Source organism: Ahaetulla prasina, chromosome 3 (assembly GCF_028640845.1).
Source record: "Ahaetulla prasina isolate Xishuangbanna chromosome 3, ASM2864084v1, whole genome shotgun sequence".
Taxonomy (NCBI): domain Eukaryota; kingdom Metazoa; phylum Chordata; class Lepidosauria; order Squamata; family Colubridae; genus Ahaetulla; species Ahaetulla prasina.
This window is the reverse complement of record NC_080541.1, coordinates 158212467-158228276: the sequence shown is the minus strand read 5'-3', so window position 1 is coordinate 158228276 and position 15810 is coordinate 158212467. Positions and strand designations below refer to the sequence as shown.

Here is a 15810-nt window from a genome sequence, read left to right as displayed (position 1 = left end):
CTAATCATATAGTCAGTTACAGTAACGGTATATGCAATATTTGCTTTTCTGGAATGCTCCTCTTTGAGATTTCTATAATTTGAGTCATCCAGTTAAAGTAGAAAGATCTTTATGCGTAGGACTTTGAGGCTGATGTACTTTGTTTTGGTATAAGTTGCTTTGGAACAAATAGTCACAGTTGGTGAAATTATGCTAAAATGCATATGGTGCTTTCATGATAAGATTTTGGCTTTGGAATGTAAACTATAGCTAAGTTCTGGGCAGTTTATTTTATTTTGCTATTTATATCACTAAGTAAACTAATAAGTTGTTGACAGCTCTTAATAACTGTCGTATTTTAAAAGAAATGGAACTCCACCTAAAAGTCTGTCAACATGCAATTTCCTTATAACTCAAGACTACCCATCTTGATTCTCATTATAACAGTTAAATACATTTTCTATAACAAATGATGTTATAGAAAAGAACAGACCCTAATAAGAGGGCTTGTCATAATGTATTTTCCTTTGATTTCATAGAACATGTAAATGTAGCTTAAAATGTAGCTTACAAATTTCATGCTGACTAATAAAATCTTATCAGGTAACTCGACTCTTATTGAAATTTGGTGCTGATGTAAACGTGAGTGGAGAAGTTGGAGATAGACCTCTTCACTTAGCTTCTGCCAAAGGATTTCTCAATGTTGCAAAGCTTTTGATGGAGGAGGGCACCAAAGCAGATGGTAAGTTATTAGAAATATAACCTTGATGTTGTTTGTCCTTTGGAGATCTCCAATTTGTAATGTATCTGATTACTTAAATCTATATGTGAACTGCAATATTTCTGTTCGCTAAAAATCCTGGCCATATACTTCTTTCCTGTGGTCCTTTTCTTTCCAAAGTTTCTTGACCTTCTTCTGTTCTTCTTTTTTGACATTCTGCTGATGGTGTTATTGCATTAAGTTCTATCTGATTTGTTCTCTTTGGAAATTGAACCACAAGGTAACAGAAAAAAATAAAATAAAAAAATAAAAAGAGATTTCAACCAGACTAGGGCCATTATACCTGAGCTCTGAAAGATTCAGAGAAGCATAACATGCAGCAAAGTTAGATTTATCTGTTCCTGTTTGCTGCCATTTAGTGCTTTTCTGGATTTTGGCAAGGCAGATTTTGGTAGTTCTAAATCAAACCAACATAGCCAATGGCAATCCATGGACTGTGTCCTTGGTGAAATCCTTGACAAACATCATCAAACTTCAGTGACAACCAGGACAACTATATCACCATCACCAAACTTCCTGACCTCTTTGGGATATTAAATATTTGGAATTAAATTATTCTGCTTTATTGACTTATTTTTACCCAATAATAATATACTATTTATTTATAATATATAAAAGACAAGGAAACAAGCAGGTGTTCAAAATTCTAAATTGCAATCAAAATGTCATCAATTGTAGATAAAGTATTAGCAGATAAGAAGCCAGATAAAGTACAAGCAAGATAAATACGGCCAAGTATGTTTTGTTTTTAATATTTAACCTTTAATATTGATTCTTATATTTTTATAACTGTTTTTTATTGCTATTGTTTTATCTGATGATTGTATGCTGGTCAGAGTCATATATCATGGGACGGGCAGAGATGTACATTAGATTGATTAATAAATACATTTTTAAAAATACAGATTCAGTTCAGTAAATAATTTATTTAGAAGGTATTTAGAAGGTATTTAGGGCTACTAGGTCTGGGCTGCAAAACTGAAAGGGGATACAAAAAATTCTAACTGATCCCAGATATGATAGCTCAAATACAATATCAGATCAGACCATTGGTCCGTCAGCCCATTGCTATCGGTTTTGGTTGGTTCTGCAGCCTCAGACTAAGTTTACATCCTAAATTTAAGATCCATTTAAACTGGATTGACCAGGAATCCTCTGTAAAGAAAACATGAACTGTATCCCTGAGCTATGCTATAATCTCTTCCCTGGAGGGGTCAAAAGTCAGGAGGAGTCTAGTAGTCTCTTTTCAGGCTGATGTATTTTATTAAAAGGCATAAGGTTTGGTGTACTGCAGCTGACTTTGTCAGATGCTAGGAATAGCTCAACTGATGTGGGATTTAATTTGGGGTGAAGAGGGGGAAAATGGGGGAAAGAGAGCTTTAATTGTGTCCCTTGGGAGAGTGCATTAAAGAGGGTTTAACCAAAGGCTTCATAGAAAAGTTGGCTTTTCAGAGAAGTTTTGAAGGACAAGAGAAAAGTGATCACAAATAGGTTTCTTGAGAGGTAGTTCTGGACACAAAAGGATTACTGGAGAATTGGCAGCAATCTTTAACAAGGAAGATGGTGGGGCTGATCTCTATAATTTTTTGCAGAAATAAAGAGTAAGATGTAAATTTGCACTTCTTTCTGCAGCAAATAGACATTGATCAGATCCACTTGCCTCTGGAATGGGGGATGCAGCCTTCAGTTTCTGCTCCTTGAAGCCATGCTTGTCTTTGCAGCTGTTGAAAAAGCAGCAGCTGTGCGAGTAAAAAAAACAAAAAACCTCAAAATCTCTATCCTTCAACCACTTGCTCAGTAATGAATTTCATAATTAAAAAGCCAGTCATTAGTAAATGCCCTTTTTATGTTAAATATGCTGATTCATAGCTTATAAAAAATAAAGATTCCTGTAGAACCGATCTCCGTGTAATTTTCTTAGTAACAGTATAAAAAAATGGTTTCTCATTGCTTTCTTCCAGCCGTTTTTAACTCAAAAGGTGCTTTTTCAAAAGGCACCTGGACTGGGGTTTTTTTTTTTCCCCTTGAGAATGAAGGAGAAGACGTTTTGCTTCTCATCCAAGCAGCTTCATCAGTTCTGGCAGGTGGGGGTGAAGGGGGAGCTATGGAAGGATTAGTTCTGACCGGATGGCTGTGTGTGTGGAAGGATCATATTTATTTGCAGTCATCTGGCCTTGGCACTCTCCCTGAGAGCTCTTGAGGTTTATCTGTACCCTCAGAGTCACCTGAATCAGAATGCAAATAGGGATGGAAGCAGTGGTGAAATCTAAATTTCTTTCCTATCGGTTCTGTGGGTGTGGCTTGGTGGGCATGGCTTGGTGGGAGGGGAGGGTCTTATGACTGGATGGGCGTGGCTATGTGACTGGGAGATCAAAAGACAGAAACTCACTAACAATGTCCTGCTGGAGCCGGGTTGGACTAGATGACCTCCAGGTCCCTTCCAGCCCTGGATTATCCTCTGAAGCTGCGTCTAGGGCCAGGTTTGTACTCTGTCCTTCCTTCCTTCCTTCCCTGCCTCCCTTCTCTCTCTCTCTCTCTCTCTCAAACAAACATCCCTTTTTGCCTACACTCCCCATTTTTTGCTTAGCAGGCTTCAGCTTTTTTACCTTTTAAAAAATGCTTTTAAAAGTAAAAAAAAAAAAAAAGCCTCGGACGATCAGGCACCTCTGCTGGGCATGGGGGGGGGAAGGGATTTTTGCTACTGGTTCTCCGAGCCGCCTGCCACCATTGCTACTGGATCGGCCAGTCCGCTCCAAACTGGAAGCATTTCACCCCTGGATGGAAGAAGGAATCTTTTGGAACTGCTGAATGGACTGCATTTTTTTAATTTGAATGTATATCCGGCCCTTCTCTGAAGACTCAGGGCGGCTTACATTGTGTTAAGCAATAGTCTTCATCCATTTGTATATTATATACAAAGTCAACTTTTATTGCCCCCAACAATCTGGGTCCTCATTTTACCTACCTTATAAAGGATGGAAAGCTGAGTCAACCTTGGGCCTGGTGGGACTTGAACTTGCAGTAATTGCAAGCAGCTGCTGTTAATAACAGACTGTCTTACCAGTCTGAGCCACCAGAGGCCCATTGTAGACCGAAGGTAGGTGGTGTCTTACCCTTCGCCCTCTGTTGAAAGAGGACTGCTCAGTGTTACCATAAATGGCCTCTTTTACCTCTCTTTCAAACCAATGGTCCTCTCTATCCAGAATGTGGACGTTGCTGTCTTCAAAAGAGTGAACAAAAAACAAAACAAAACAAAAAACAAAACAAAAAACCAGTCTAGCTGCCTTTTGAAAAAGCACCTTTGAGACAACTATGACCGGAATGACTGAGAATTTCCACAGACATTCAGCTGTTGTTAACTTTTCAGTATAGTCTGCAACCATAGAATTTTGTAAAGGTCTTCCATCCAAGTACTAACCACACCTGCTTAGATGGTTCTTTAAATTGTCTTAAAATAATTTTTCCAGTTTTTCGCAGACCCACCCTGAAGCTTTGGTCTTCCCATTCTTCCTCCTCCTTGTTTCTGCAGTATGATTCTGCTATGTTAGATTGGAAGTTGTTGTTATCCTCTCTTCCTACTCCATAGTACCACCGGTATGAATTTAACATATTCTCTGTGAGTTATGAATACATTACATATCTCCTACTCCTTCATTAAAAACGGTAGGAGCAGCATGAGTCAGATTTGTAAGTTATTCTTTTTTACCCACCAAAAACCCTTGATATTTAAAGCTTGATATGTGTGCACTGAACCAGTATAATTATAATACCAGGAGATGGAGGAGGACTGAAAGAAGAGAAGATATGGTCTTCCCACCATACCTGATTTTTTTTTTTTAGTCTTATTACCAGTTTGTTAATGTATTCCTAAAGAGAAGAAATCAGAACATTTTTACAGATGATGTATTTTAAAAGAAAAAAAGGGAGAATGAAGCTAGGAACCTAGAAGATGAAAATGTTGCGTTCTCAAAGCCTCACATCTGAAACTTCAGATCTCCATGGCAACTGAGGACAAAATTGCAAGCTTTAAGTGAAGGAAAATAATTCATTATTTACAATTAGCCTTTGAAATCCACACACGCATTGCTTCAATACTTTGACCTATCCAGTATAACAGCCATTTAAGACCAGGCTTTCAGATCCAGGAAGCTGAAGAATAGGACCAATTGCTATTGAGACAGAACAAAAAAGTCCAAATGTTGCCAAATGGGGCTAAACACCGGCTGAATGAAAAGCAATGTCAAGGGTTTCATTCCCTTTTTCATCTTGGGAAAGAATCCTAAGGATCCTTAGCCACCCATTTTTGTATGGTATTTGGGAGTGTTAACTAAAAATGACTCCATCAAGAGTGCTTCAAAGTCTGATCTTGAGAAAGAAGGAAGAATGTTCAGGTGCGGATATATTAAGGGCATTTGCCTTCTATGTTCAACTGGTCCAGAATAATAGTGGTGTGGGCAGTGATGGGAATGCACAGTATGCCCATGTAACACCTCTGTTTTGCAAGCTTCATGAAATATGAGTTTGCTTCTGGCTACAATTCAAGGTGTCAGTCCTTACCTACCAAGCCTTACATGGCATAGGGACTAGTTACTTGTGGGATCTCCAATCTTCTATAGCAGGGGTGTCAAACTGGCAGCCCTTGGGCCAGATGTGCCACGCCATGCCCACCCGAGCTCTGTGAATGGGAAAAACATCATAAAACATCACAAGACGGCAACAGGATACGGCAAGTTTTACACCCGTGTTCTATAATATCTGCCGAGCTGATCTGATTTGGAAGGGTATAATCTAACCCTCTACAGAGGCTTCTTTTTAATATGGCACTTGCTAAGATTGTTATTATTTATTGATTGGTTAGATTTATAATTCACCTGCCAAGAATTCAAGGCAGGTTATTTGCCATAATGTTAATCCTATAAGAGTTGAGAAAGAAACCTGAAGTCACTCAGTGAGTTTCCAGGATTAAGGTTCAACTTGAACCTTGTTTTCCAAGCCTAATCCAATTCAACTCCTCAACCATTTTGGTTGCTTAATATGCAACGTATATTATTGTGTTTCCAGGTTATTGTGCATAAATATTTACTTTCGTATGAATGTAAAACATCTTTGCTTTTTTCAGTTGATGCTTCAGTTACATTATTATGTACTGTACATAATATAATATGATTAGCAATATCAAGTTGATATGGTATTATAATAAGTTTGAAATTCCTAAATTCATAGGGAAGATAGTTTAAATCAACAAACACTATTCTGAATTGGTTGCTTACCCTTAATGTTATTAACGCATATCCAAATTTGGCTACATTTTTTTCCAAAATTCCGTGGGAATCAGACAGAACTCAGCATAATAAAGATATCAAACCAGCAGTATATTGAATAAAGGAACTATTCTAAAGGAAATTTTCAATATACATTTCAAGTTCTCATATGTTATACTTATGCATGCATGTGAATGTATAGGCATTCACAATATGAACACATCAATATTCCAAATACATAGAATGCATTTCCTTTCTATTCTTTTCAAAACCTTGAAAGCTTGCAGAGACTTCTGGTCCCTTCTAATAAAAGTACGGTGCAGCTGCGAACTTTGGACCTTATTCCCATGAAATAGTGCCCCTATTTTGCCTCTTTAAATTTGCGGTAGTGTTAAATTCAGCTTGCCTGTGGTGATCAGAAGAGCAGTCCTTTATTAATTTTTATCTATGACACATTTGACTGTTCTTACTCGTTACAAGCAGCTGTTTCTTGTAACCCCATATGTTATAAGTGGAGTGCAGTATAATGTCACTGTTTAGTTCAATATTGGATTTTGTGAAATCCATTATACAACAGCGGGCTGTCTTATTCATACACAATAGGAACTCTCTCAAGTTAAGGTCAAATGCTGCCAGTGCTGTTTCATGTTTAAAATCTTTACCCATGTGGGGAGTCCAATAGTAAATTGGAATGTTTCTGGAAAGATAGTTTTTCTGATATTTTGTGTTCTGCATATCCTTGGGCAAACTTGAACGTTGGCACCACCTTCCCAGAGGTGCTTGGGGTCATCCTGTCAGTGTCAGAAAAGAACTAACTGAGTCAACATGTTTTCCTCTTGTCCTGAGGCTATACTGAGGTACAACAGTGAGGTACAACCGTGGCAGGAAAAATAAGATTCTTAGAGTGTTTTTCAATATTACTGCATTGACTCCTCCACGTATTCTTATAAAACTGGGCTACTTAAAACTCTCAGCCCATGTTCTATTGTACTACATGCAAACTTCATCTGCTGTAGAGCAGGGATCCCCAATCCACAGACTGTGGCCCACTACCGGGCCTTGAGCCCTTCAGAATCGGGTTATGGAAGTGGCTCGGGTGAGCATGAAGGTACATCTGCACTTGTGCAAGCAGTGGCCAAGAGTGAGCATGCATGCTCCATTTCTGTGAGCAGCAAGCAAGTGTAGGCATGCTTGGTCCATTTGTGCAAGTGGTGGGTGTGCATACCCGCCACTCATGGAAATGATGCAGTGCGCATATGTGTGCTTGCCTGTCGCTCACATGGAACTATTCCCTTTTCCACCACCCCCTAGCTAGTCCACAAAGCTGGAAAGGTTGGGGAACACTGCTGTAGACGATGTATCACCATTACTAAGCTCCTTTACTGATTGCCATATAGTCTACACAATGTACAGGTAATCTTCTCCCATCAGGTATGTCCCAATGTTGAACCCAACTTTTCTGTTCCTAGTTGTTAAGTGAGTCACTGCAGTTCTTAAGTTAATAACATGGTTGTTAAGTGAATCTGGCTTCCCCATTGACTTTCCATGTCAGAAGTTCACAAAAGGTAATCACATGACACTGCAACTGTCTTATATAGATGCCAGTTACCAAGCATCCAAATTTTGATCACAAAATTTGCTGCAATGGCTGTATGAAAAATGGTCATAAGTCACTTTTTTGAGTGTCGGTGTAACTTAGATCAGTCACTAACAAATGGTTATAAGTTGAGGACCACCTGTACATATGCCTACAAAGGAAGTATCTAAAAAATATTTTTTTAATATCTTAGTATAAAGTGTCTGTGCCTAAGTCTGAACAGAACCTGTCTCACTCTAATTTCAAATACTCCCTTCTACCCAATTATTTAAACCATGGAAGTCCTCTTTTGTATCAAACTCGATATGTCCAACTGATCCTGTTGCTGTTGGTTCAATTTCTGAATATAGTGAACTGCAAGTTGAGCTGCCAGATGTCATTTGATTTTTCCTTCAGATGGCATTAAGATTATCCAATTATAGTCACTTACTTGAAAAATCTCATCAAACTCAATGGAACTTACTTTTAAGAAACTATGTGTGGGAGTGTATTGCATTGAATCTGTAGATATATCTGTTCCTGCATGCAGGTTACTAGCAGTTCCATCTTAATCTGTATTTTCCAAGCCTGATAATGCTGAATCTCTATATATTCTGCTATATAATTGCAAAGCAAGTACCAAAACTGAATCTTTACATAAAACAATTATTTTAATTTAGGGATTGTATATGTTGTAATTTACATTCTATTATATATTCTAACACTAATACTATACATTCCTAGTTAGGGAATACAAGGAGTCTTCAGTTTAGGATCAGTTACAGCCAGCCTGAAAAAGGGGACTTATGAACAGGGTTCAAAGTTCCAATGATCGGGCCCCCTCCATGGTCACATGATTGAACTTCAGGCAGTCAGCAACAGAGCCACATATACTGCAGTTTGCAGCATCCCACAGTCAGGTGATTACATTTCATGACAGTTTGTCAAAAACCAGCATTTCCAATTTTCAGCAAAATCATGCACATAGAAAATCATGCGTTTGCTGTCAACTCGCACAGCATCCCTGGCTCTCAAGTTGCCATAGGCTAGGGGGATAGAAAAACAAACTCTTCAGCTGTGGTGAAGCAGCACACCAGTCAAAACAAAAGCACATTCCAGCCCTATTTCTGTCAAGGCCATCTCTGCAGTTACCCACAGTGGCTGAAGGGAAGTGATCTCTACAACCCGCAAAATTGCTTTGTTGGAGAATGTGACTAATGACACGCCTTTGGAGGATGGGGGAAACAGGGTCAGAGCTGGAACATAAATTACATGGGGTCAGTGTTGGCTTCACCTGGAACATGCCGACATGAAGCTCCTAATCCTTGATCCTAAGTGGATCAATTTTGGCTCATGATTTAATTAGGGCATCAATCAGAACCCTGACATTTACTTAACAATCATGGCATTTACTTAACGACTGTGGTATTTGTTTTACAATCATCACAGTTGCTACAAAAAGGTTATAAAATTGATTGTCACAATATACAACCCTAATGGGCAGGCTCTATTACAGTCATATCTGTACAGAGGACTATCTGTACCATGTATTCTGGAATCTCAATAGATCTCAAAGATAAATAAATGGGTCTGTTGTTTTCTATACCTGGACTCAATTCATAAACGTTGTTGAAGGTTAAAACCTGTACCTGAAATTTGATATAGAAGACTCTTAAGAATCACCACCAAAGTCACAGAAATAATTTTTAATTATTTTGAAGATTCCTCAAAATTCCTCAGCCCTCGTTAAGCATCGGAGCAGCCTCCCATAGAAGGTTTTCCTGTAATATAACTTTCAGGTTATGAAAGTCTGTGATGGTTTTTATCAGATTAAAAAAAAAAAAGATTGGAAGCACAGCTTGGAATGTATAAAACCTATCTTGTCATTGTCCCAGAGTTTTGCATTTCCATTTTTATGGTCATGAAAATCCATACTCTATGGAATGTCAGGCAAATCTTTACTTTTAAGTATTGTAGGCTTAAATTAAATGTGTATCAGAATTCAGATGCTATCAGCTTCTTTGAATAGGATATGCATTCAGGCATACATCACCATTTTTTACTCCCCATTTAGCTTGCAAAAATGCTTGCATATTTAGTTACTACCAATATATTTTTAATAGAAAGTAAATATGATAGAATCAGAGAAATGTGGATTCAAGGTAATTATCCACATGCAGAGAATCACAACATTCTTATTGGAAACCAATCTAGTCAGACTGCCGCAGCATCCCAATTGCAAGAGAAATACAGATCAGCCTATAGCTCATCAGTGTCAGAATACATGTATTCAATCATTGTATCAAATTAAGCATTTATACATACAACATTATGTACAGACTGTGTTTTCTCATCTATGCACTTTTAATGCAATTATTTTTTGCCAGATATTCATTTAAGTCTACCCAATATTAAGTCAATAAATATTTTGAGAAATGTAAATAAGTGACATTACGGAAGGTAGAGAATGCATTTAGTTTCCAGAAATATGTGCATCCAGCAAACAAATAAGGACATGCAGGAGATGTTAGCAAGATAAATTGAATAGAATATCACTAACTACTTTTTTCCTCACAATAGGCAGCATGTTCTCCCTTGAATTTGAGTTCCTGCTACCAGAAGAATGTCTTTTCATCCTTTAAAATTGATGTTCTCTACAACAGTGAAGGAAAGTTGAATTAACATCACCCTGTAGTCATTATCTGCCATGCTTGTGGCATATTTGTGTGCCTGCCTAAAAGCAGTCTGACATATTTGGCAACAACTGCAAGAGTCTAGTGATGTTTGAAAAAAATATAAAATGATTAGAGCCACAAACAGCACACTTCCGCCCCTAAGAAAGGAGAAAGATTGATTAAATCAGGGGTCTCCAACCTTGGCAACTTTAAGACTTGTGGACTTCAACTCCCAGAGTTCCTCAGCCAGCAAAGCTGGCTGAGGAATTCTGGGAGTTAAAGTCCACAAATCTTAAAGTTTCCAAGGTTGGAGACCCCTGGATTAAACCAAATAAATATGTACCTATGAAGGTAATCATAAGAGAAGTGAGTCTAAGGAACTTCCCAATAGACAAGAATGACAACCAAAACATATGTAGATATAATGCACCACTGCAACTCAGAAACTACTCTGAGGCCTTTACAAAAGAAAGGGGGGGAGAAACACATTGTTGAATAAGTAGATTGATCCCTAAAGATCAGGGAAGATGCACCTGTTCTGAAAAGAAGACAAAGAAAATTTACAGTGGTTGATGATTCACTATTATTAACAAGGGCATATGTCAACATGGCTCATGAAGAGTGTTGACTGCCAGGGCAAGGATTAGGGATACCATAGAACAGCATGCCCATTTATCAAGCCCACTAACAATTAACCATTCTGATGATACATATAGCAAAAAATGATATTGCCAAAAGCACTTAAATGATGAATTTTCAACACTTAGGAAGGACACTTTAGCACTTGGGTAGCCAGATTCTTCTAATGTATAGAAAAGGACTACAAAGAGAAAGAACATTACACGTGTATGATTAGCTTCATAAATAATGGGAATGGTTAGAGTGGTTTCTAGAACCATGATCTGACTTTTCTAAATGATGGATTGCCAATAAAGAATTGCACCTAACAAAAGCAGATTGGAATGGTACATGGTAAGCTTGATCAGAAAGGCTATGAACAAATTGGAGATGAGGATCTTTAAAGAAGAATCTCAAGTAAAAACTAAAAGCAAATGGGTGTGTTGCTATAACTATTTTGAATTCGCTAAATTCAAAATAAAAAAGCATTGGCTCATAAAATTAACTTTCTATACACTAATGTTCATATTATTGGAAATAAACAACTTGGCGCAGAATAATAAATTTAAGATACAGGAAGATAATTTCTGATTAAATGTTAAAAAAAAAATCAAATGTATAAAACAGATTGATGGTGGAAACAGTTATCAGTGACAGCTTCCCTTCACTATATATGCTCATGTGGGGTCTTTATATCAGGTTTTGGGAGACTGTTAATAGCAATAGTACTTAGATTTATATATCACTCCATGGAGCTTCACAGCATTCTCTGAGCAGTTTACAGACTCAACATCTTGCCCCAACAATCTGGGTCCACAACCTTGGAAGAATGGAAGGCTGAGTCAACTTTGAGCTTGTCAGGATCAAACTTCTGGCAGTGGGCAGAATTAGCCTGCAATATTGCATTCTAACTACTGCACCACCAAGGCCCCTATGGTTAACTTGGACTCAGTGGCCTAAAGGGCCTCCTCCGGTTGTATTGTGCTCTAACTGGCATAGAATTTTTAGATGTTATTATTGGGTTTTCAGTTTTTAATTGGGTTTTATGGTTTTTTAAATGTATTTTAAATTGGGGCCAAATTTGAATAAGTTTTTTAGTTATTGTTTTATCTGTATTGATTGTTGTTTTTACTTGGCTGTAAACCACCCTGAGTCCTTTGGGAGAAGGGCAGTATACAAATGTAATAATAATAATAATAATAATAATAATAATAATAATAATAATAATAATAATAATAATAATAATAATAATTATTATTATTATTATTATTATTATTATTATTATTATTATTATTATTATTATTAACCAGCCACTTTTCACCATTATCACCAAGGTAGTAAAAAAATAAAATCCAAAAACATACAGTTAGAGTGGATCCTACTCTACACACAATCACTAAATATAGGCAAGCATAAAGTTCACAAACAATAAGCCATTTTATAGTGAAAAGGAAGTTTGTTGCTGAATATTTTTCAATTAATTAATCAATCCAAGTAGTATACTGGTTATGCATCACTTGATGATCTCTTTCAAATATATTGATGACAAAACAAATACGATAGAGAGAACTTGTGGCGGAGGCGTTCACAGTTTCCTATCACCTCTCCATCTGAAATTAGGTAATATAAATCTAGCATTCCTAGAACTGCGCTGAAATTTCAAGGCCAGCGAAATATTAAGACTGTTCTACATCTCTTTTCTGCTAGTCCTCAAGAGTTTTGCAGCCCAGATTGGGTAGTCCTAATAAATCAATGCTGGGCTATTTTTCACTAAATCCCTTTGAACAAATGGGACTGTTCTCCAAGCTCTACACATCCCTTTATTAACTCCTGGCTGGCCCATATTTTCAGTTTTCACATTCATATTATGGACCTGAGTTACAATTTCCTTTAGGGAACCAGATAGTATGCGCAATGAGCATTTGTGTCTCATATCCCTTGCTTTCTTTCTTCCGGATGACATTTACAGTAGGCATATTATCGAGAATATTTTGCTCAAAATGGGAATCCATTATGAGTTATATATTTTTCTTCATCTGCTCTATTTTTCACATAAGCAAATATGTCAGAGATGGAAAGTATTCAAAACTGCACCTGGGATTTTAATTGCCAACTGAAATATGGCATAAATCCAGCAAAGGACTATAGGCGAATCTCCAAATCCTTTGATGTACACTTATTGCCAGATGAACAGCACAGATGTTTATTTTTTTATTATTATTATTGTGGTTGTTGTTTTCTTACCGCTTCTTTTTAAGTGGTGTTATTTGAACTGCACATTTTCTGCGGATGGCTGTTTTTAAGAAATATTTTAACTAAATTCAGTTTTATGATGCTTGTTCCTTTCACATTCTATACTTCTGTTATTTAAGACAACTAATTTCTTGAGAATATTCTTATTTAAAATGCTTTCTAAGACATTTTTAAAATTTAATCCATCATATAAGTATTATGTGAAAGAAGTATTGTATAATTTTATGAACTCTTAGTACTGCTAGTAAATAATACATCCATTTTAGTTTTGGCAAGATAACTGGATTCCATGCTGATATATTTTTCTGACCAATGTAAGTCAAAAAGATAAAACAGTACTTTTCCCAAACTATGGTTTGGATACTGTGTTATAATTCGGATAAAATCCAGCCTACTGAATTATAAACTTTTGAAATCTGATAAACTTTCACTGAATTGACTTCAGTGTCCCAAACAATTTGGGATAGGGGGCAGAGATGCAAAATATTGATTGGAAATAAAATGTGTGTTTTAAGCACTACTGTTTAGCAGCAATAATGTCTTTCAGAAGCATTTCTGACCTCTGTACATCAATTTCAAGTGAATTATTGCATTTATGAGAAGTGAAAAACTCATCACTGCAAGCTATGCACTGGAAAATTTCTGTCAAAAAGAAAGGCATGCTGTTTCCTGAATATTCTTTATAAATACTTAACTAGATTAACTCCCCACAGGAGATGAATCTAATCTTTCTCATGAGGTATCACACCAACGATACCTCTTGATAGAAATTGTGAAATTCTACTTCCTGGATGTCAGCTGGAACAAACTTTGAATTTACAAATTCAAGAGGCATTGAGAGTGATGGACATTTCTGTGATTCTCACATTTTTGCTGCCCTGATTCTATCTCATTGCTTTTCTAGTAAATTGAGTACGCAAAGTAACACCGAGGCCAGTTTTAAAATACATACAGCTGTTTAACACATCGCTAAATGCGAACAGCAATGCTGTTTCTGAGGTACATCAGCTCAAATTAAAAATAATGTCCTGGTTCTAAAAAGCGGTAAAAACATATAAGAACTCAGTAAACAGAGTTCTAATTTGCATAAAAGACAGATAAAAGCAACATGTGTATGCCAAAGTCATTATTATTATTGTTTGTTTGTTTGTTTGTTTGTTATTATAGATCACATAAGATAGGAAAGAGTTCTCTTTTTGGTAGATAAAGACCAAAAAATATATTTATTTTGGACTGATGATGGGAAAGGAGTAAATAGTAAATAATATCAGCTTCAGATTAATCATGAATGTTAATGTCAATTAAAAAATGCCATATATGTGCAACTAATCAACCTAGAAAACTTTCAGTTCTTCTACAGAACGTTTTAGAAGAACTTTTATTTCAACTCTTGCTCCAATGTTCTTATCTTCATACATATGTTTATATTTACCTTTCCCAATTTGAATACATCTTTGACATAGGTTTCAATTATTGCTGATTCGCAGCATGAGCATTAATGTATTTTAAATAAAATATGAATTTTCCAGGCCACAGAACATTGTTTCCTGATGCTGAATAATTTTGGCTTCTCATTCTTCTTGTAATAACTTGGGTGCTTGTTTCCTTTAACACTTGCCTTTTGGGTCATAATTTCGCTCTGCATGCTTAATATGTAAGGTAGCAGGATCAGGATTCCTGTGAAAAGGTCATTAACTCAGTGAAGCTTTTTTATTTTCCTTGACTGAAAACCCCACAATAATACTCATCAAATATAACTGCAGCAATAATTGATTACAGTAGGGTCTCAGGTTTCTAAGCAATTACAGAAAAAAAAAAGCATAAAAGGTCAGCTGTAGGGTACAAATCCTTTATCAGTCAATCATGATATCTGAGAAACAGTGTATGGAGAGGTAGGGTGTTTGCACTGCGTGGGTAAAAAAAAAAAAAGTCCAGATGATGGCCACAGCAATGTGATTGAAACTTTGGCTTTTTTATTTGTGTCACACATACAACCCCAAAATACAGGTGGATCTTTGATCACACCGTTGTGTCTACCATTTTGAATTTTGACATTACAATCATAGGTGGGTTTCAGCAGGTTCTGACCAGTTCTGGAGAACCAGTAGCGGAAATTTTGAGTAGTTCAGAGAACTGGTAGTAAAAATTCTGACTGGCCCTGCCCACATCTATTCTCTGTCTCCCAAATCCCAGCTGATTAGGGGAAATGGGGATTTTGCAGTAACCTTCCCCTGGATTGGGGACGGAATGGAGATTTTACAGTATCCTTCCCCTGCCACACCCACCAAGCCATGCCACATCCACCAAGCCACACCCACAGAACCGGTAGTAAAATATTTTGAAACCCACCACTGATTACAACCTATGGACACATCTGTGGTTTGTGCTTGCAGCTAAACTTGATGTTATAAATGGATCCCCAATCTGTTTTCTATCTTCTTTTATAGCAGTTTAAGCAATGGATAGTCCTTCCCAATATAGATGAGAGAGTAAAGTGCTGTTTGGAAGGGCTTAATCTCCCCTCCCAGCCACAACTGTCCATGTAGGTTGGAATCATCATCTCCATAGGGAAAACATTACACTGGATCGGTTGCAGAGCAAGCTGGAAGACACTATTCTCCTTAAGAACTAGGGCAGGATAACTTTTGGGTTTAAATTTAATTAAAT

At 36.9% G+C, this 15810-nt stretch overlaps 1 protein-coding gene across 3 annotated transcripts in view; it reads left to right on the top strand.

Moving 5' to 3' along the window:
- TNNI3K (TNNI3 interacting kinase) overlaps positions 1-15810 on the top strand; it is a 242231-nt gene that overhangs the window by 52714 nt on the left and 173707 nt on the right. For all 3 annotated transcript variants that reach the window (XM_058176427.1, XM_058176428.1, XM_058176429.1), the window contains exon 7: positions 583-721. In XM_058176427.1, the coding sequence (XP_058032410.1) occupies positions 583-721 (139 nt within the window). The remainder of the gene's footprint in view (positions 1-582; positions 722-15810) is intronic.